The sequence below is a fragment of the Malaclemys terrapin genome, chromosome 2, assembly GCF_027887155.1.
Source record: "Malaclemys terrapin pileata isolate rMalTer1 chromosome 2, rMalTer1.hap1, whole genome shotgun sequence".
In the NCBI taxonomy this organism is placed as follows: Eukaryota; Metazoa; Chordata; order Testudines; family Emydidae; genus Malaclemys; species Malaclemys terrapin.
Genome location: NC_071506.1, coordinates 273,861,812 through 273,885,309, shown reverse-complemented (window position 1 = coordinate 273,885,309; position 23,498 = coordinate 273,861,812). Strand labels below are relative to the sequence as shown.

Genomic DNA, 23,498 nt, shown 5'->3' with positions numbered 1-23,498 from the left:
CGTAGCCTATCTGCGACCAGAGTATAGCCCCACCCTCCACCCAGGCGTGAGCAGCCGCTCAGAGCGGTCGCTTCGGCACTCGCTTGCTCGGGTCTGTGGTGCTGGCAGGGCGGAGGTGGCGGCCCCCGCTCCCGGAGTGCGGCGATGGGGCTGGGCTCTAGCTCTGAGATCCCCGACGGGGGCGCTGAGGGCTTTCATGTGCACGGGGTAAGGAGCGGGGGATCTGCCCCGGGGTCCTGGGAGGGGACCGGATCTGGCCCCGGGGAGGGGCTCGGGGTGACCGGGATCTGGCCCCGGGAAGGGACTAAAGGGGACCCGGGATCTGGCGCTGGGGAGACCCGGGATCTGGCCCCGGAGAGGGGATGGGGGGGACTCGTGATCTGGCCCCGGGGACCCGGAATCTGGCGCCAGGGAAGGGCTGGGAGTGGGGCGGGGGACCGGGATCTGGTCCCGGGGAGGAGCTGGGGGGGGACCCGGGATCTGGCGCCAGGGAAGGGCTGGGGGGACACACCGGGATCTGGACCGGGGGGGGGGGGACCCGGGCCGGGATCTGGCACCGGGGAGAAGTTAGGGGGGACTGGGACGGGACTTATCCCAAGGGGATGGGGGGTAAGACCCCGAGGAGCATGGGTTCCGTCCTAGGGAACAGCCCCGACACAGCCCCATCGAGGGGATGGAGATCCGTGCTGTGATACGTCCCTCCTATTGTGCAGCCCTCGGGGCAGGGGTGAAAGAGATGAGGACTCTCCCTGGCTTCGATGATGGGTATCTTTGGGAAATATCCCCGCATCACCGCCCCCCAGGCTTCAGGGTCCGACTGCCTGGCCATGCAGTGCCCTTTTGGACATACATTCTGTATCAGGAAGGCTCAGCCCCACATTAAGGGTTCATGGAGAATAAGCCTGCCCCTGTGGCCCACATTATACTGGCACTAGAAAAGGTTCAGAAAACGGCAACTAAAATGATTAAGGGTTTGGAACGGGTCCCATATGAGGAGAGATTAAAGATGCTAGGACTCTTCAGCTTGGAAAAGAGGAGACTAAGGGGGGATATGATAGAGGTATATAAAATCATGAGTGATGTGGAGAAAGTGGATAAGGAAAAGTTATTTACTTATTCCCATAATACAAGAACTAGGGGTCACCAAATGAAATTAATAGGCAGCAGGTTTAAAACAAATAAAAGGAAGTTCTTCTTCACGCAGCACACAGTCAACTTGTGGAACTCCTTACCTGAGGAGGTTGTGAAGGCTAGGACTATAACAGAGTTTAAAAGAGAACTGGATAAATTCATGGTGGTTAAGTCCATTAATGGCTATTAGCCAGGACGGGTAAGGAATGGTGTCCCTAGCCTCTATCTGTCAGAGGGTGGAGATGGATGGCAGGAGAGAGATCACTTGATCATTGCCTGTTAGGTTCACTCCCTCTGGGGCACCTGGCATTGGCCACTGTCGGTAGACAGGATACTGGGCTAGATGGACCTTTGGTCTGACCCGGTACGGCCTTTCTTATGTTATACAGGACTGGGGGGGTGGGGTGGGAAATGGACAATGGAAATACCCCAGGCAAGTTCCACCCCAAAATGCTACTGGGCATTAAATGTTGTCAGACTTCGCAGACATGTTAAATATTTGCCATACTGGCTTGTGCTGGTGTCTCCCCCCTTCCGAGCCTCCACCTGTTCCCTTCTTCCTCTGGAAGAACAGCATGGCAATCATTTAACTCAATTTTAAGGCATCAGCTGGATGTTTGTACATCTTAAATTTATTGGAGTTAAAGGAGGGGTTTGGCCTGATCTTCCTATTTAACTCTCCAGGCAAAATTAGAACATCCTAATTGTTTTATGAGGCACAATATATATATATATATATACACACACACACACACACCGAGGGGCAGTAACGTCTCCCCATTATCCTTGCAATCAACTTTAATTATAAAAACCTAGTTTTGCTTTCCTATAACTATGGATTGGAAAACAGGCTTGGCCTGAAATTTGTTGGATTTACACTGAAAGTGAAGGAGAATATTTACGTAAATTTTGATGAATTTTCTTCAAATGGTTCCTGAGTTACAGGTAATCTTAAAAATTACCTTGATATGAGCTTTGACTTCTGTCTAGTCATTTAATATCCTCTTCATTCCTCTTGTCATGGTGTTCAGAATCAGTCATTAAGTGGCATTAATTCTTTTTAACATTACAAAGATGCACCATTCTAGACAGGAAATAATCTCTGCTTAGACCATAAGATAATACATTTGAGGAAATCGGTTTCTCCCGGCAGTCCTTAACAATTATTTTGTATGGCATGATGCCAGCACATGTGTTGTTTTGAATGTGTGTCTTGGAGCATAAATGTCAGGCAAAGATGTTGTTGATAGGCTAATTTGCATAACACTGCACCTGTCTTTTAACTCTTGGTATATGGCAACCTCACAATATAAGAGTTCACATATTATTGCTACATGCTTCTCTACAGTTAATCAGCTGTTCACGTGTTTCAGTAAAGAAGCTGTACACAATCCACAAGAATAGAGTACAGTTTTAGGCCAGTGCATCAACTATCTGTATGTAATCTGCTTTGCCTTTGTCCTCTGCTGTGTTTATGGAGTCTGGAGGGGCCTTGGCTCCTGAAGCACATTTCTGGATGGAATGAAAACAAATGTATATTTATTCAACTCCTCCTTATATCAGGAATAACATGATTCTTAGCCTCCTGATCTCGAACGTGATTATCATTTATTAATCATTAACAAAGTGCTCTCCCCCGTAGAGGAGACAAAAGCAGTCCCTACCTCCAAGAAACAAATAGAGCAGAACTTTCAATGTTGTTTTACCATCTAGAGTAGGTAAAGAGGAGGGCTCCTTATTGTCAATAGTCTGTGTCAGTGGTGACTGGTGTATAGAGTGTGTTATGGCAATGCCCCCAACAAAGTAGGCAAGTGCACACTTTATATTTTTTAATTTGGATATATACGGATGTGTGTGTGTACATGTGAATCACAGCATATTTAGTGACATACACATACTCTATAGATAAAATGTGTACAATAACAAAATAATATATGGCGATATACCTATCTCATAGAGCTGGAAGGGACCCCGAAAGGTCATCGAGTCCAGCCCTCTGCCTTCACTAGCAAGACCAAGTACTGATTTTGCCCCAGATCTCTAAGTGGCCCCCTCAAGGATTGAACTCACAACCCTGGGTTTAGCAGGCCAATGCTCAAACCACTGAGCGCGAGACTAAATATGCTGCGATTTATATTTAACAGCAGGATGTTCTTGTGGCACAGGCAGAATTCATCACCCCGAGCTGCAGGCTGTGGTGAATGTAGCACATGGTAAAGTGTCCCACACACAGGGCTGGGGATGTTTAGGCCAGTGGTTTCTATCCTGCACCGGACTCAGCTGCTAGTCCTGGCTGGGCTGGGGGTGGTGAAGGAGTGCACTTCCTCTGCATGGAGGGGCCGGGTTTGGGTCAGACCACTCCTCAGAAACCTCCCCTGGCTCCGCACCCCCCCTCCCCCTTCTTGCCCCATCACTCCTCGGGCACAGGAGGGAGAGGTCACTGTATGGGAAGCTGCTCCCCTGTCTGCCCAACCCCTGTGCATCCGGACCCCCCATTCCTAAATACAGCCCCCCTGCCAAGCTCCTCCTCACACCTCCAGGCCCCCCATTTCGAGCTCTACCACCCTGCACCAGGCCCCCCTGTACCCAGACCACCCCTTGATGAGCTCCAACCAGCTGCACTCAGACCCCCCCCACCAAGCCCCACTTTCCCAGCACCCAGATCCCCTGCAGAGCCCAATCCCCCCACACCCAGACCCCCTCCTGCTGAGCTCCAGTCACCTTCACGTTGACACCCCCTCCCCCGCAGAGTCCCATTGCCCGTGCACCTGGAACCCCCCACTGAACTGCTCACATCCAGATTGCCCCACACAGAACCCTCTCACCCCACATGTAGGTCTCCCCACACTAAGCCCCTCTACACTTGGATCCTGCTGGGCTGAGCCTGCCAGCTCACACCTGGTGTTCCTGGCGCAGAGGGATAGGGCCCTGGGGAGTTTCTGAGGCAGGCCTGGCCTTGCACTGTGTCAGGATTGGGTACAGCTTCACTGCCGATTCCACGTCCCGGGGGTGCAGGGTGATCTCCCACCTCAGTGCAACCAGTGGCCTGTGCTACCTGCCATGCTAGAGCCTCCACATTTATTTATTGACAAATAAAATTTGCAGAATTTTAAAATATTGTGTGCAGAATTTTTATTTTTTTGGTGCAGAATCCCCTCAGGAGTAAATGTACACAGTCCAGTCACCAGCACAGACTTCATGGTACAGGTGGATCTAGTGGTACAACAAAGGGAGTGAGGCAGGCCCCCTCCTTGGCCATAGCAGGCATGGAGGTGGGGTGGAGGCGTCATCCAATCCTGGTCTTTCTGATGGGAAAGGACCCAGATGGGACTTCACCCTCCCCTCCTCTCCCCTTCCACTGGAGAGGCTCGGGCTGACTGAGAACTCCCCCCAGTCCCTCGTGGTGGGCCTGGGCAGGGGGCACTCAGCAGAGGGTCAGTGCAGAGGGAACCTGGACTAGGAAGGGGAATGTGGGGGTCGAAGCTGCTGGAAGCCTGGTGTGGAGCTGAAGCCAGGTAGTGGGGGACCCCCACAGGGAGGAGGAGATGGGAACAGGATGGGCTCTGTGGGGTGGCCCCTGCTCTTCTGGGCATCCCCCAGCTCCTCCACTGCCTAGATCTTCCTCCCAGCTCCTTCTATTATCCCCCCAGCTCCTCCCTGCTGATCTGATAAATCACCCCCCTGACCCCAAAGTTCACCAGCCTCCACTGGTCTGTGTACTGATGTGACTGCTACTAGCTGGACATACAGAACTTTAGCAAAAAGACAGGCACGTATTTTACAATGGCACCTTTTTGACCCATAAATATTGTAGTTTTGTCATTAAGTGACAGGCTGAACAGTGCATCTTGAAATGTGTACATTTCCATTTACTCACTTCTGTGTGCATCTTGGCGTTTACTGTACTGTTAAATAGCTAGCATATGACACCAGCTGAATGGGCCTTAATAGAAAGACTCCTTATACTGTATTTAGAACTTAAACCCCTCATGGTAAAGAGCCTTGCCCACTTCAGCAGTACACAAACCCTGACATTATTGTGAAGGCTGCTAGTTGCTTTGCTGTCATGATGGCTAAAAGTGACATACCTTGGCTAATTATTGCATATTTGTAAGGCCGGGAACTACACTTAAAAAAGTTTTACTGGCATAATTGTGTTGCTGCTTCTTCTGGTATATGGGTACTGACAGCACGAGCAATGAATTAGATGTCAGGTAAATGATGTAGCCACTCTACTATGGCAGCATCAGCCGGAAACATCAAGCGTATCCATCCACCATCAAGATGTTAAAGATGGCGATCCATTACCAGATGGCAGCTGTTTGTTCTTGAGCTCCTCAGAAGCAGGATTGGGAGCCCCAACTGTAAAAATGTAATTTAAACTGCCTGTGACCACAACATATCCTGTTGTAACTGAAGGATCTTTTGGTTCATGTGGGTGTTCTCAGAGGCATGAGAGAGCTGATCCACAGAGGCTAGGGGACACAACCCTGAGTTGTCTATCTGCCAACAAACGTGCCATCAATTCAAAATATATGTTTCTTATGGCTTGCTTTTTTTAGTGACATTTATGCCAGTAAAAGCCCTGGTGTAGACTCACGTATCCAAGTTACATAAGGAGCTTTTATATCAGCACAGCTTATTTTGTTATACTGAACCGGAATAAGCTTTACCTGTATAAGCACTTCTGTAGTGGTATCACTGCATCTACTATGCTAGCATAATTAAAGCTGCAAAACTTTTAAGTGTAGATTAGAGCAGTGGTTCTCAAACTTTTTTTTTGCGGACCACTTGAAAATTGCTGAGGGTCTCGGCGGGCCACTTAATGATCTTTCCAAATGTTGTTTGTACCGTTAGCTAACTATTGTAACGCGCTTTGGATAAAAGTGCTAAATAAAAAAAACCTTAATAATAATAAACTTTTTTGTTCTACAAATAAAAGCACACAACTCATATTTTAATATCAGTTGTCTTACCTTTCTAATGCGATGGATGTGCCCTCTCTCCCCTGCCGTGGCAGCCCCCGAGCTGGGGCTGGGAAGGAGGAGGGGTCTCTCCCCCACCACAGCAGCCACAGAGCTGAGGCTGGGAAGGAGGGGGGGTCTCTCCCCCACCACAGCAGCCACAGAGCTGAGGCTGGGAAGGAGGACCATGTCTCCAACGCAGCCCTGGAGCTGGGGAAAGTCGCCTCTTTCTCTGGCCGCCGCAGCCCTGCACATTCCAAATTCCCCCCACCCCCTCTTCTCACCCCGCTACCCCCTCCCACCTACGTCCTATTCCCCCCAAGGCCTCACCTTACATGTGCATCTTCTCCATGGTCCAGGCACCTAATTAGTGGAGCCACACCTGTGCGGCTCCACTAATTAGGTTGGTGGCCCTTCATTCTCTTGCGTGTGGCCGCCCAGGCGTGCACCTTACAGGGAACTGTCTGTGGACCACCTGAATGGAGCTTGCGTAGGATGACCAGACAGCAAGTGTGAAAAATCGGGACCGGGGTAGGGGGTAATAGGCGCCTATATAAGAAAAAGATCCAAAAATTGGGACCGTCCCTATAAAATTGGGACATCTGGTCACCCTAAGCTCATGGACCTCTCGTGGTCCACGGACCACAGTTTGAGAACCTCTGGACTAGAGCTAAGTTTTACTGTAAGCAGCCTGGTGCGTTTGTTTTAGGGAGGAAATAGAGCTATCATGGTTTCACAGGCCTTAGATGTAATGTAAAGTAAGGAGGGTGGCAGTTATTTTTGTTCCAGAGGAATTGTGACCTCACAATCAACGGGGCACATGTGACTTGTCTGTTTACTTTTCTGTTCACTTATAAGCAATGTTGCCATGGCAACCTTGATATGACACTGCGTTTTTACCTTAAACTAATCATACATCTAAGTGGAAACATTTTTTCAGTCCGATGTACCTATATATTCTAGGTTTTGATGCTGGGTTTAATGTCAATTTGTGCTTTTGTATCCTTGTCTGAACTGCATTTTAATAAATATTCTATAGAGCTTTGGTTTTATATTATAAATCTGTTTTGTTCTCTCGCATGTACAGATGTTGAAAATCAACACCCTGTGACTTCTTTTATGCTTTAATATAGCTTACAGCGATTCATTAACTTCTTTGGGTCAGAACTGATGAGCACTTATGTGTCCATGATCATCTCTTTATCCATGTTTCTAATCTAAATCTGAATGAACATGGCAAGGACTTTTTTTTACTTTTTAATTCACACAAGCTATTAATTGCAAAAAAACCCTACTGAACATCAACCTATTCTGTGAAGTGTTCAGTGACTATGTACCACTCGCTCCCCTTTGCAACGCTTCTGTATACTGTACTGTTATCCCTTAAGGGCCTGCTCTTGGTACAGTAACTCTTCACTTAACATTGTAGTTATGTTCCTGAAAAATGCGACTTTAAGCAAAACAATGTTAAGTGAATCCAGTTTCCCCATAAGAATTAATGTAAATGAGGGGGTTAGATTCCAGGGAATTTTTTTTTTACCAGACAAAAGACTATGTTATATATATACACACACACACTATAAGTTTTAAACAAACAATTTAATACTGGTACACAGTGATGATGATTGTGAAACTTGGTTGAGGTGGAGGAGTCAGAGGGTGGGATATTTCCCAGGGAATGCCTTACTGCTAAATGATGAACTAGCAATTGACTGAGCCCTCAAGGGTTAACATTCACGTTCTACAAGGCAGCAGGAATGGAGGGAGGGGAGACAGCATCCCAGACAGAGACACACACCGTGTGTGTGTGTGTGTGAGAGAGAGAGAGAGAGAGAGATGCGCATTTCCCCTTTAAGTACACTGCCTTGTTAATTAGATCCGCTTGCTGAGACATCAGCTGCTGCCAGCAAGCTCCCTCCGTCCTGAGCCCTGTCTTGTGTCCCCCCCTGCTCTATGGAAGATGGGGGTAAGTAGGGCACAGGAGCAGGGGGAGGGGGACACCCTGACATTAGCCCCCTTTTCCTCCCCTCTCCCCCCGCACAGCAAGCAGGAGTCTCGGGGAGCAGCTCCAAGGCAGAGGGCAGGAGCAGCACATGGCAGTGGGGGGAGGGACAGCTGCAATTGCTAGCCTGCTGGGCAGCTGCTGCACAGGGAATTTAGGGAAGCGGGGAGCTGATTGATAGGGGGGCTGCCTGTCCACCCTGATTCCAAGCCCCCACCAGCTAGCTGCAATGGGCTGCTCTTACTGCAAGCAGTGGACAAAACAGGCGGCTGCCAAACGACATTGGAAGGGAGCATTGCACAACTTTAAACGAGCATGTTCCCTAATTGATCAGCAATGTAACAACGAAACAACGTTAACCGGGATGACTTTAAGTAAGGAGTTACTGTATCTTTAGTGGCTGGAGGAGTGGCCCTTAGGTGCTGATCCTGCAACCTGCTCCATGCAGATAAACCCCTGTTGAGAACTCCCTTGCCTTCAGTGGGTCCCTGCATGGATACAGGGATCCAGTTGCAGAATCAGGGCCTTAGTTTGTAAGTTTCTTAGAGCCCGGTTTCTGTCCTTTGTATGGCATGTTACCCAATTGTAAAGCACCACACACCGCTAACGGTACTTAAACATATTGATGTCGGTTCTGCAGTTCTTAACATGTCATTGTCCTAAGCACTGAGTGAGTGGCGATATCAATACTACAAAAAGGTTATTTCATTCATAGATGTTAAGACCAAAAGGAATGTAGATCATCTTGTCTGACCTGCTCAACACAGGCCAAAGAACTGGATTCATTTAGTAGTGTGTACAGCACTGTATTCAGCACTTCGTTAACCGTTTCACTGCAAACAGCAGATAGTACCAGGTACATTCAGGAAACATTATCCAGTGCTGGAAAGTACCTGGTGTATCTTCTCATTCCCTCAGTTTAAAGAGTGCACCGTAGAAGAATGCTGGCCAGAATATACCTGCGCTTTGTCAGCTACAGTTCCATTAAACTTGTAGAAAATACAATGTCTCAGTTTTCACCTGCTGAGGTTTAATTGACACCTGCTGTCTAGTAGGACTGTTCCACGGGTGGCACATATGGATTTCATGGCTCAGACAATTGAGGAAAGGGAATTCAAATATCTGAGAACCCTTCCAAGGTCTCTTAATTGGGACATTTGGTTCAATCCTGAATGTACTGTATTCTTGAATCCGGTATTTACAACACTGTCACGTGGTGATATTTATTACAGATTTTTCTTACTGTAATTTAAAATGTGTAATTTTGCAGGTTCAAGAAAACTCTCCAGCTCAGCAGGCCGGGTTGGAACCTTTCTTTGACTTTATCATCACAATAGGACACACCAGGCTAGTAAGTGGCTTAAGACAAGTCATTTTCAATGAAGTAATTCATTGTTTTATTTTAATTTTGTGCTCTTAAGCAGTGCTGGCCTACTTGACTCTGGAAGATTGATGCTGTCTTTAGTCAGAATGGCAGCCACGCAAGCTTCCCTACACTTTCTTGCCACTGTGTCGAAACCCTGACCCAGAGGGATCAGCTGTGGGTGAAGTTATTGTTTGGTCTGAAGGCTCATTCCATCCTTGGCCTTCATGCTGAGAGTGCCAACTGATGCAAATGTGTTTGCTTTTCACAATGTGGACACAAGTCCACGGGAAGCTAGATTGAGACCATCAACCCCATTTCTTCTGAATTCATTAGTCTCTTCTTGACTAGCAAATCTAATCAAACACTGTAGCGCTGGTGTGAACATCTCTTACAGCCTGAAATGCAGGGTAAAAATATTGTAAGAAATCTATGATCACCTTGGACTTCCCACTTCCCGCCAGGCTACATATTTTATGGCTGCTTGAAACCTGATGTCAGCAATAGGGATAGAACCTAGATACTCCTGTTTCGAAAGAACAGATCTCTGTTGCTTTTTCTGACAGAGTTGTTTCCAGGTGCAGTGTAGTGACAGGTGTGAAATCTTTCTTGCCCTGGGAAGTAAATGGATGTGCTGATGCTGGAGGAGTGATCACTGTTCCTCGACTGAGCAATCCTCACTTGAGCAGAAGAGAAACCAGTGAAAATGTTTGTGTATTTTTGCTAGATTTGTGAACAGGAGAGAAACTGGGTAGTTTTGCCTGAATTATTTTGTTACGCTGTTTTTTATAGAAACCTGTTTTTTCTAGTGACTGTCAGAAGAACGACATGAGGCAAACCCAGGCCTTAGTCAAGGCCTGATCGAACTTCTGAAATCAGGGAAGCCTTTCCTTTGACTTTAATGGAACTTGGATCAGGCTATCAGATATTTCTAAAACAATGAAGAAAAATAACTTCTCAGGAGAGCCTCCTACTCGTTTCCCTTCCCTGTTTTATAGGACTCGGACTCCATGGTGTGCTTATTTGGTCCTTCCACCCAGGGGTCTTTATGAGATGGAGTTGTAGTTCATTGTACTATAAGCTCCATAAGTCGCTACTACTATCTGCCTCTGTAGTAAACTGTTTAACAAAGTCACTGCATTGTAAACCTGAGCCTACATAAAAGTTAAAATAACATTTAAAAATCTTCCCCATGCGACATTCTAGCTGTCCCCTTGGATCCTGTGTTGCCCATCTTCTATGCCTCTTAACTCCCTGAAGACTGGTAGAATATCCTCTGGCATTTCCTCTGGCTGTTTTTCTGGCACCAGACGAAAGTCCCAGTTTTTAGGTTGTTAGAACTCGACACTTGTTTAAACAAATGTAAACACTTGGTTAAATATGAACATGAAAATGAATCATTAACAAGTGGGAAGCTGCCATGTGGCCAGTCTCATGCAGGGAATGCAGTTCCTGTTTGAATGCCTGAGGAAAGAGGAGACTTTCAAAGCTGTTGTGGGGAGAATTCTATTTTTAAAATGAATTTTACCATTAAAATCAACAAATAAGTTTAAATAAATCCCTCGCAATTTTGAAGATCCTTTGCTGTCTTGTATTCAGACAGGAGCTGAGTTTTTTTAGGTCTGTCTTACCTACATCAGACTGGATCGTCTATTGGAAACAGTCAGTACAATGGCTCCTTCCAGTGAGGGGCCAAGCACTGCATTAACCATGTGGAAATAGTGACATTCTGGTAGATATTTCTAAAAACTGTTCTTAAAAATCCCATCTGTTCTTCTATAGCAGGGGTTGGCAACCTTTCAGAAGTGGTGTGCCGTGTCTTCATTTATTCACTCTAATTTAAGGTTTCATGTGCCAGTAATACATTTTAACATTTTTAGAAGGTCTCTTTCTATAAGTCTATAATATATAACTAAACTATTGTTGTATGTAAAGTAAATAAGGTTTTAAAAATGTTTAAGAAGCTTCATTTAAAATTAAATTAAAATGCAGAGCCCCCCGGACCGGTGGCCAGGACCCAGGCAGTGTGAGTGCCACTAAAAATCAGCGTGCGTGCCGCCTTCAGCACGCATGCCACAGGTTGCCTACCCCTGTTCTATAGTAAACATTTAGCTGTTATAACTAGTCACTACTAATTTCTTTTAAGAATTCTACTTCAAGACTTCCAAAATTGTTGCATTAGTGAGGTAAGGAAAAAGATCAAGGTCACTATATAAAATATTGCTATTTATTGTAATGTAGACACAGTTCAGAACTAGTATAATTGACCAAAATTGTTATAACAGCATTACAAAAGAAGGGGGTTGCGGGAGTAACACTGATGGATGCGAGTAGTGAATAACCTTACCCAGGATTAAAATCAGTTACACTAGTTCATGCATCCAAAGGAAGTAGTGCTGGTGGGGTTGTTATGGAGGGTAGAAGTTAGGTCCCCACCTTAGTTTGTTCTAGATATTGAAATTCTGCCTCTTCATTAATGTTTTTGCATTCCAGATCCAGCTAGACACTGTCAGAAACAAATCTTTCCTTTCCTGTGTTTCACAGAATAAAGAAAACACCATGTTGAAAGATCTGCTGAAGGCAAATGCTGAGAAGGCAGTGAAGCTGGAGGTGTACAACATCAAATCGATGAAAGTGCGCGAGGTGGAGGTGATCCCTAGCAACATGTGGGGCGGGCAAGGGCTTCTCGGAGCCAGTGTGAGGTTCTGCACTTTCCAAGGAGCCCATGAACACGTGTGGCATGTTCTGGTGAGCAAGAGAAACATCTGTGTACTCAGGCTGTGTGCTTTAGCTTAGTAAAAATGGCTACTGGCCTGTTCTGTCACTTGTTCTTCGAGATGTGTTGTGCATGTCCTTTCCACTCCAGGTGTGCGCACATCCAGTGCACCAGTGTAGGCCAGCCCAGGTTCACTGGGCACACACATGCTTGAAGTGGAATGGATATGTGCACTCATTTGAAGAACAACTTACTTTATGAAAACAATTCAGCATATAAACTTGGTGCCTTAATGCAGCAGTTCCCAAATGTTCTTAATGTTTAAAGTACCTCATGCATATTTCTCCTTTTTGTGCATATTTATTTTAGGCTTTAATAGGCTTAACTTAAATATTTATGGACTCAGAGTAAAATAAGTTTTGAATTTGGCTGGTGGAGTTCTGCCTGGGGGGTTAGAAGAGAAGGGAGTCTGGTTGGGAAAATCTAGGTGGGAAGGTTAGAGGACATGATGTTTAAAGCAGGGTGGGAATTTTTCAACTGAAACTGGAACATGCCAGCTTTAAGAGACATGGATTCAAGTCCTTGCTGTGCCTGCTTCAGAACGAAAACACACATACACACACAAGCACACGCTTCTTTTCCCCAGGTGAAAAAATTTATGTCTCCATTTTGTCCTGATGCAGAAGTTTCATGAGACAGAAAAAACATTTCCTGCATGGGTCGGTGGGGAGGGAGGTTGTGTAACCAGGCAGCTTCAATTCATAGAATCATAGAAGATTAGGATTGGAAGATACCTCAGGAGGTCATCTAGTCCAACCCTCTGCTCAAAGCAGGACCAACTCACCCTTGTTGCCAGTGTCCTTCCTGTTTCCTCTGAGCCAGGGAGTTCTGCCACTCCCACTGCATCCCCTGGCCTCTGGAGAGTCTTTCCCACAGGACTTCTCCTGCCTCAGCCCCTGGACTCACAATTCTTTTCTCTTGATTAAGGGATTCCTCAGACCTTTCATGGGTCTGTGCTGTGATTCAAGCAGGTTTCGCCAGCCCAGGCCACCAGAATCCAAGTTCTTGCTCCATTCTCTTTCACACAATGCACAATTAACCTGTGGAACTCATTGCCATGAGATGTTGTGATGGACAAAAGTATAGCTGGGTTCAAAAAGTACTAGATAATTTTATGGAGGACAGGTCCATTAATAGCTATTAGGATGGTCAGGGATGCAACCCCAGGTGACCCTAAATCTGTCTGCTAGAAGACAGGAGGGGAAGACAGGGTGGATCACTCTAACTGCCCTGTTCTGTACACTCTCCCTGAAATTCTGGTACTGGCTACTGTCAGAATGCAGGATACTGGGCTAGGTGGACCATTGGTCTGACCCAGTATAGCAATTCTTATGTTCTGATTCCATGGAGCCTCCCTTGATCCTTGGACTCACACACTTCTTCTCCTTGGTTCCAGGGCTCCTCAGCCCTCCTTCCTGGGGCTGGGCTGTAATTCAGGCTGGCTTCCCTAGCCCACCAGTCTCTGTTCTAGTTTACACCCCAGGGAACATCTCTCCTGACTTGATACTCCCCTGTAATTCCCTCTCCAGTCTGTCTTTTTTCCTGGGAGTCACCTATCAGCTGGGTTTTATTCTTTTAAGGAGGTAGCTACCTGATTAACACCAGGTAACCTACTGCTCCATTGAATTCCTGTTTCCTTAAAGGGGCCATGCTATAGAACACAGATTGGTCAGCTCTAGGTCCCACAACCCCCTAAAGGAGACACACTGTAAGAAGGCAGTCTATCAGTTCCTACATGTACCACAGTTTAAAGAACCTTTGCCTTAAAGCTTTCTGCAGGACATTGACATAGTCAGTTTCCCTTCTCACAGAGTTATCATCGATGGAGTAAATTTCCTGAAGGCAAATCCCTGACATTGCTTTAAAGCAGTGATATCATTTCTCATTTACTTTCAGATAAAATGTGCCACTTTGATTTCTAGGGGCGTAGTGAATGCTTGTTCTGATAAATGCTAGCAGCTTCTTCACGAGCATTCTCTGGATGGGAATGTGAGTGTCGTTGTCAACCTGAAAGATGTGGTAAAATATGCTCACGACCATAGGACTATCGTTAGGAGAGTGAAGCATCGAGACTCTGGAGAATCCACTTAGTAGCTTAGTGCTCCCGATACATGGAACATTTAATTTTCCGTTCATTTTTGCATGCCAAAGCACTAACACCATTGAAGTCAGCTAAGAGAAGAACAGGAACTGTCCTAAGTATTTGCCTAAGCAAATATAATTTTTCAGCAATTTTTCAGTGAGAGAGACTTCTTTTGAGCTAGGAAACACGAATGTAGGCAGTTATTAATGTCTTAGCCCAAGATCCTCTTTCTGGAGCTGAATATTTTTTTTTCTTGTTTGTCACTTTATTGGCAGGTAAAGAATTCCTGGCTAAGTAAATGCATTCCAATTGGATTGGTCTCTTTAGCTTGACTGATCTTCATCAAAATAATATGGAGATAGAAAAGGACAGAAAAGCTTTATTTTTAAAGTAAATGTCAATATTGGTTTAGGGAGTAGGCCAAAAGAGTCTGGGAAGGGTCTCCAGCAAAAGTTAGTTTCATCTTGTAATCTTTGACTTCTCTTGTTGAGATGTCTGTTGAGGGTTAGCGAGAGATTGCACTTGGATTAAAACAAGGATTGGGTGGTGAACTGATGAAAGTTAAGTTTGGTCTTTATTTATGAATCTTGAGTACTCAAGAGTACAAAGAATTGTACTTAAATGCAGCATTCTCAGATATTTTTCTAATCTAAACACAAATCATTTTACCTTGCATTTTTTCCTGAGTTAAATTTTTCACTCTAATTGTTGGACAGTTTATCTAGCTGTGAGTGCAGGTGACCTGTATCATTCTTTTACAGGACGTAGAACCCACTTCTCCTGCAGCTCTAGCTGGTCTGCAGCCCCACACAGACTACATTGTTGGATCAGATCAGATACTTCAGGAGGTAGAGCATAGTTTTCCTTTTTTTTGATCTAACTATTGCAGTTCTTTGTGCGTATGCTGTGAAGTGTGAATTGCAACTGCTTTAATTGGTTATACATCCCTCAAATTTACGTAGCTCTGGGAGGAGGCAATGATAGCCGCCTCTTTATGACCAACTTAGTCATTACTTCTTTATACCAGACAATGAAATTAGCTGCCTTTCAAGATCAAATGTCACCAGCAATTTAGTCGTCTTCTTTAATCCTTTGGAGTAGTGAGTGTGATCTTTCTCTTCATTGATAACCGCTTATATCTGCAAAGTGGGGAGCTGGGGATAAAATAACCTGTTTTAAGAGCTAACACGCTATCTTTTTGTGATCAGTCAGAGGATTTCTTCTCACTGATTGAATCCCATGAGGGGAAGCCATTGAAGCTGATGGTGTATAACACGGAAACCGATTCCTGCCGAGAGCTATTCGTAACTCCCAATGGAGCCTGGGGTGGAGAAGGAAGGTATTGATTTGTGATTAGTCTTTGCCTGATTATAGGGTTTGTTTTGTAAATAAATTCCTCTGTAAAATAACATCACCAGTTGTTATAGCTTTCCACTTTTCAGTTGTCTTATTTTCCTCAACATTCTCACATAAAATTTCTCTGCTCTGAGGTTTTAAATAATGGAGAGCAGCTGTGGAATGTGAATTTGGCATAACGTGGGTCTGATCCTGCTCCTGTTGAAGCCAATGATAAAATTTCCATTGATTTCAATAGTTGCAGGAGTGGACCCTTTATGCCCTGCAATAGTGTCTCATTTGGAATTAATTTGGGGTTTTTCCTGCTCTCAGCTCCTGTATTTTGTAAGGATGGTGGAAATGAAGCTCTTGAGGTTTTTGAGTCACACAAGGCTAAAGCTGAACTGCAAAGTACTTCGTGGCCTCAGTATTGCAACAGTTAGGTTTGGTCTACACGACATACTTATTTGGGTATAACAGTTGTGTGAAAAATCCACATCCTGAGGGATGTAGTTATACCAACCTTAACCACCCCCCACCCCACCCCCCCGTGTAGACAGTGCTATGTCGGCGGGAGAGCATACATAGCTACTGCCTCTCGCGGAGGTGGAGTTATTAAGCTGACAGGAGAGCTCTCTCCCGTCTGCTTAGAGTGTCTTCACCAGATGTGCTACAGCAGTGGAGCTGCATTGATGTAAATTTGTAATGTGGATCTGGCCTTAGTCATGACTACAATTCCTGCAATGCCATATTTCTTCCCATAGGTTAAGAAAATTAAATCTCTACCAGGCTTCTGCTTAGAGATTCCTAACTTAAAACACTTACAAAGTCAGCTGTAGAAAAGCACACTGTAGTCTATCAGGTTTCTTTTACTTTGCTTTTCTCATGCAGTTTAGGATGTGGTATTGGATATGGCTATTTGCACAGAATTCCAACACAGCCTGTTATGCCAAAGAAGAAGCAAGAAGAAATCAAACCACCTTCACCTTTGCCATCGGAAGACAGATCCCCTATGCCATCTACAAATGGCTACATAGAGGTACATAAGAAATTTGTTCATATCTGCAGGGTACCTTCTGAGTTTATTCTGGGGGTTTTATGAATGTGTAACAGGTGAGGTTCCATGAGCTAAAGGCTTGAGTAAAAGTAGGCTTGGTGAAGCCAAGCCAAATGAGAGGTGATACTACTAGAATGGGGGATATGACAACAGAGGAGATTCCATCGAGCTGTGCCTTTTATCACTCAAGATTGCAAGCTGAGATCCTCTTAGATTCACCGTACTATGAATACTTCATGTTTCATCTGCAGTTGGTGAAGAGATTGCGAGCTTTCTTTATGTGTATAAACATAACCAGTTATCGATCTAACTGAGGCTAATGTGCTTCACATGGGTCTACCCCTGAAGACCATTCTGTCAGAAGTTTCAGCCCACTTAGCAATGCATCTTGTGTGCTACATATTATACCTGTTCTCCAGAGAATACACTGGCTTCCAGTTGGTTTCTAAACTCAATCCAAGGTGCTGATCATGATTATTTAATGCCCTTTATGGTTTTGGGGCATGTTGGAACCCATCTCTCTCCTCTTTTATCACTCAGCAGTTAGAGCTGCTGGGATGCTCAAGCTGACACCCCCTGAATTTGTTTTTGGGAACAGTGGGGCAGAGCATGCACAGTGACAGGCCTTTGTCAGATTGACCAGAGATGATATGAACCGGAAACTTCTCTGTTATTTTAGGCTCCATTGTTGGCACCTAATTCCCAAAGGGACAGCTCTGAAGAAGTTATGAACTTGGATGAATCCACGGGTCAAGAAATGAATATGTATTCAATGGAAAACGCACTTCTCCCTCCTCCTCCTCCTCCTGTCCAGAGGGTTATGGATCCAGGTAAGCACTTCAGTTATTCCTCTTCAGTACATACAGTTAAATTTGTAATTGCAGTTTAATTCTCACTTCCCCTAGCCTCCAGTCCACCATTTTTTATTTAAATATAGAATAAGCGTGGCCTTTGATGTTCTTACTAGAAATCTGGCAGAACTTTAACACTCAGGTGTTGATTATGGGCCTGATCCAAAATCCACTGAAATCAATGGGAGTTTCTACATTGACTTCAGTGGACTTTGGAGCAAGCCTTATATCAGAATGGTACCTTCTGTGAATTCTTTCTTGGTGCTTTAATAGCTCTATTGCTTGCAATTATTCAGGGGGGAAGAGGGGGGAGGCTGTGTACAGGAGGGGGAAAATCCACTGATTCCAGGAATCTGGGTGTCATTTTTCTTGATGGTCTAGAGTTTCATACTGTGTTTAAAGGAACATTGTTGATTCCTCCTTCAGGTTTTCTAGATGAGTCTGGTGTTTCATTTCCTGAAATTGTTGACTTAACGAAAATGCCTAACTTACCTTCCTCTGCCCCCTTCAACATGTCAGCTGCAGAATCTTTGGCAGGGACTGAAAGTTTAATACCTAACGATGGAACAACTACTTATTTTGGTGAGTTTGTTTAAAATTGTCAGCCTGTTGGCTTGATATTGGTGACCACTCAGGAGACTGTGGAATTCATGACTGAACTACAGAGTCAAGCTTTTGGGGATGTCTTATATATTATTCTTAGGAAAACCTCCTTCTAGCTGAAAAATTATACAGAAAGCACAGCTAAAATGAGAGGGAGATAGAATTAGGATATAAAAAACAAGGAAAATGGTAGCCAAGCATGAATGGGTTAGCTAAAGCCAGTGGATTCCAAATTTGATAAGGCCAATGTCATAGGTTTTTTTTATTTTTTGTTTTTGTTTTTTTTTTTATATCAGGAATATAGTTTGCTCTTTGAGACATTTATTTTCAGAGTGTGGTAAATGTGAGGATCCCCATTCAAGCGCTTAGGTCCTCCCAATGCGAGAATTAACATACAGATCTTGTAAATCTTTGCTGCAAGGAGATTTTCATACGAAGCAGCCCAATTTTCACAGAGCTGGAAAACTGTTGTTTTAGCAAGGCTGCTGTCTATTTATAATGAATGAAAATGTAACTAAAAATATTCAAGAGTATTTCACTTTTTATTTTAAAGGAAAATTTCTTTGTAGGAAGACACTGTTCCCTTTTTTAAGGGGTGGGGGAACATTCCAAGAATAAAGACAAGATTTTAGCTTATAAAAACAAATTTGGGCCCTTTGTAGTGAGGCTGAAATGTCAAAAAAGTAAACTAAAATGTTTAATTTAGCATGTCTTCTAATCTTAAAATATTGAGATGTACCTTCTGGGGATCTGCAAAAAGAAGAACAGGAGTACTTGTGGCACCTTAGAGACTAACAAATTTATTAGAGCATAAGCTTTCGTGGACTACAGCCCACTTCTTCGGATCCCACCTCTGCCACCATGTCAAGGCTGGATCCCCACTTTGAACTTTAGGGTACAAATGTAGGGGCCTGCATGAAAACTTCTAAGCTTAACTACCAGCTTAGCTCTGGTTCGGCTGCCACCATTTCAAGGGATTCCCTTCCTGGGAAACCTTGAAAAACCTTCACCAAATCCCTGGTGAAAACAAATCCAACCCCCTTGGATCTTAAAACAAGGGGAAATTAACCATTCCCCTCCTTCCTCCCACCAACTCCTGGTGAATCAGTTCCAACCCCCCTGGGATCTACAACAGGGAGAAATTAACCATCCCCCCTCCTTCCTCCCACCAACTCCTGGTGAATCAAGATCCAAACCCCTTTGGATCTAAAACAAGGAAAAATCAATCAGGTTCTTAAAAAGAAGGTTTTTAATTAAAGAAAAAGGTAAAAATCATCTCTGTAAAATCAGTATGGAAATTAACCTTACAGGGTAATCAAACTTAAAGAGCTCAGAGGACTCCCCTCTAGTCTCAGGTTCAAAGTACAGCAAACAAAGATAAACACTCTGGTAAAAGGTACATTTACAAGTTGAGAAAACAAAGGAAAACTAACACGCCTTGCCTGGCTATTTACTTACAAGTTTGAAATAGGAGAGACTTGTTTACAAGTGGGCTGTAGTCCACGAAAGCTTATGCTCTAATAAATTTGTTAGTCTCTAAGGTGCCACAAGTACTCCTGTTCTTCTTTTTGCGGATACAGACTAACACGGCTGTTCTTCTGGGAATCTGAATTTTAGAAGTACTGAGCATTCACAGCTCACTTGTCTTTAATGGGAGTTGTGGGTGCTCAGCATCTGAACACAAAAGGCTGTTCATTTCTGAAGGATGATGATAAAGCGTTACACAAGGATTACTTAATGATTTTTCTATTACCTTAGTGCCAAGGAGTTCTAGTCATAGATCAGGAACCCACTGTATTGCTGTGTATTAAAGTAGTCCATCAGCTGCATTGCATCCAAGCTTATGCTATAGAAATACAGCCACAAAATTAGTCTCTGGTAGGTGTCTAGCAAGTTTTGGTTTGTTTGTTTAACGTACTCTTTTATTTTCTCAGAGCATGCCATGGCTTCAGTCCCTGCAGATCTAACCACATACGCTGAGGGCTCAGTTACACAGTCACAGTTGGACCATTTAATGCCTTCACTGTCCCCTTTGCCATCCTTTGCTCTTCCTAATGATATTTCTTCAAAGGCAACACTAAGAACAGATTCTGATGCTCAAGAAACTGAACTACTTGAGGGCTCACCATCCACTAACCCACTGAAACTGGACAGCGATGAAAAGACACAGGAACTGAAAGAAGCTATACAAGACTAGCCCTAAAAAGGACACTTCCTTATGTCGTCAATCTGCAGTCTGCCATATGCTGTCATGCTACATCTCGAATGTTGACTTTTTGATCTCTAGAGATAACTACAGCTATTCTATTTTGTTAGCATAGGCAACGCTGTAAGAGTATACAGGTCCCATACGCAGCACTTGTTCTCTTATTATCTCTTCTTGGCATTGTTTGCTAGATGGAACTTTTATTTAAATGTTATGCAAACTCGGATTAGTCTATTGATCATGCATCTATTTGTCCTTTCAAAAATATCAGTTTTTAAAAATGGAATAATCTGCTGGAGATTAGAAAAACTCACTAATTTTTCCTCTATTAACAAGCATTATTCCAATTGTTTTTAATTTGTTGATCCAAAGGCATAATTGCCTTTATGTAAAGAATAAGCTACATTTTAATGACTATATTTCCCTGGTATCTTTTACAGCATTTAAGAAAAATGCTAGTCATAATTTTGACTTTCCGGAAAACAATTTTTACATCTTGACCCAATTTTCCTGAACACACACATCACATTTTTAGATCATATAGTTTCAAAAGAAACTTTGTTTTATACAGACTTCTTAATTAACATGAAAGTAGTGCAAACTTTATTTAACTTGTTTTGGAACTGACTAAGTGTTCCACTGCCTTTCGTTTAGGGAGTCAATGGGAGTGAATTTACTGGTTGCCATAAAGTTATTTTTGCAGGAAATAGTATACGTTAGAAAGTGCAACATATACTGGGTGACACAGAACTGCAAGTGGCTGTGATTGGCATTCAATAGATTGTTCATTGGTCTAGATGGTGGTCTTTTACAAAGAACTTTTTTTAAATGAAGAAGTTGTTTTTGTGGAGTTAAAAATTAACTAAGTTGATTTCTGTTTAATAAGACTATGGTTTTAAGATGAAACACATGGTTTGCTTCTGGGATGACTAAAATTTATTTTAAATGGACATGAATATTCTGTTAGAGGTAATGGGTTGACAGTGAATAGTCTTGGTACTGATTTTTATTAATCTATTGTGTATTTTCCCATTTCTTAATTATTTTTGATATAAATCTATGTGTAAAACACTGGAATAGAACATGTTGTGTAATAATGTGTACCGCTTTTATAGATTTTGTTTTGTTTTCAAACACTTCCTATACTTTTAAACACTTATTTTACTTTATGAATATTTGCTATTACTGTTCAGCCAATTGTCAAGCTACCGCCAGGGGATCCTTCTCATTACTTAGGTGGCAACTTCTTTGACATTAAGTACAATGGAGTGCTTCTAATCCTCTTCTCAACAGGTGTTGATCGGGAATAACTTCACTGTGGTCATTTATGCTGATGTAAATCCAATATAAATGAAGAGAATGAGGCCCAGTGAGGTCTAAAATGCATCCTAGTTGGAAAAGTTTGTAGCAATGGAAAATGTTAACGGGCATTTTTCCACCATCCTACATAAGATATTGTGTATTTCATCGACTTCAGTATGTTTAGGATAATGTCTTTGAGCCAGGCTGTCTTGGTCAGATGGCTTTGTCTGTTGTCCTCACATGTAGTAATCAGGAATTAGAAGAGGGTTGTAGATGAAGCCACAACACAGGGAGGCAGATCCTGAGCTGGTGTAGGCTGTCATAGCCACAGTGGAGCTATGACAGCTTGCATCAGCTGAGGGTCCTCTGCAAGGTTCCTTAGATCACTGTGCAATTTCTTATTAAACTCTAGTTTGACAGGACATCTGGTATCTGTATAAACAGGATGGCCAACATATTTTTACCCTTTATAGAGAAGAACATATCAAGCATTAAGTACAGGGGATTTGCAATTAAAATATTTGCAGTTATAGTTTGATATGCATTGCATAATTTGCTTCTCACTCCATTATATTAGCAGAATACTGAATTTGCAAAATGAAAGCCCACATGAGTGAATATTCAACGTTTATAAAGTAAAAATCATACAACTTAAGCTACTGGTCAATTTATTTTTCTTGTCCAGTCCTTCTGTTTTCAGAGCGTGGTGAAAGAACTAGGCACCCTTATGTAAAGGAGGATCTAGGTAGACAAGCAACATGTTCTCATTAACAGGTGTGGAGTGGAGTTATGGTTGTGGTTTTTTTAAGCTAATGGCAGTTCAGCTAAAGGAGTGGTGGGGATTTTAGGTCCTTCACAAACCTAGAGCTACTGCTTGGCACCCTAGATACAGCAAGAGGTCCCTTTTTAGGAATTCCAAAACAGAACAGGAAATATCAACCCTAATCTTAAATTTCAAATGTAAGAGTAATAAATAGCTTAGCTACTTATATGGTGTTTTGGGTGTTCACAGCATTTAACATTAGCTAACCTAGGACTGGTTGAAAAACAGAATTTGAACTTTTTTGTGATAATTACAAAGATCTCATTCTTGATGAAAAATTATCTAAAATGTGAATTTTGAAAATGTCCGACCTACTCCAAACTTTTGACTGTAGATGACTGTAGCCCCTAGCATTCTGAACGACTAATTATCTTAGCCTCTGCCTCAGGCACTTCATCTGTAAAAATTTGTGGGTTGAAACTAAATTCACCATTTGTAAAGCACTTATGCTGAAAGATCTCTAAAGATGTGAAGTCTTGTTTTTGTGATTTCCTTATAACAGGTAAGCTGTGAATTATGTTCTTGAGAACAACTGAACACCCTTTGCACTGCTAACATTAATGAAAGATAAATTGATATTTTTGTGAATATGACTTCAAAATTTTAACTCTTCCAGCATAGATGAATTCATGTCTAAGTATCAAGTTTGAAAAATACTTAATTGTTGCTCTATCAAGTCCCAAGGGTGCATGGTCTGTCAGATAGAAGGTGTCCACCTGGCTAATACAAATGCTGGAGCTAGTAGGATGTGCTAGCTAGGGGTGTCTCTAGTGCTCTTTTCTGTAACAGCAGAAAAGTTCCTTGCCAAACATTTACTCATCCCACTGCCCTGCATGGCAGGATTACCATGCTGGAAAACACCTGGAAAGGACTTGACATAGAATCATAGGGTTAGAAGGGACCACGAGGGTTGTCTAGTCTAACCCCTGCCAAGATGCAGGATTTGTTATGTCTAAGCCTTCCAAGACAGCTGGCTATCCAGCCTCTTTTTGAAAACCTCCA

General features: G+C 43.4%; 1 protein-coding gene across 1 annotated transcript; it reads left to right on the top strand.

Annotated features, from left to right (window-relative positions):
* The first annotated feature begins 81 nt into the window (after positions 1–81).
* On the top strand, positions 82–22,328 carry GORASP1 (golgi reassembly stacking protein 1). The gene is made up of 9 exons (XM_054021232.1): positions 82–207; positions 9,368–9,448; positions 12,005–12,208; positions 15,081–15,167; positions 15,528–15,658; positions 16,546–16,693; positions 17,391–17,541; positions 17,989–18,144; positions 20,100–22,328. The coding sequence occupies exons 1-9, from the start codon at positions 145–147 to the stop codon at positions 20,360–20,362; spliced, it is 1,284 nt and encodes a 427-aa protein (XP_053877207.1). The 5' UTR covers positions 82–144; the 3' UTR covers positions 20,363–22,328.
* Positions 22,329–23,498: the final 1,170 nt, after the last annotated feature.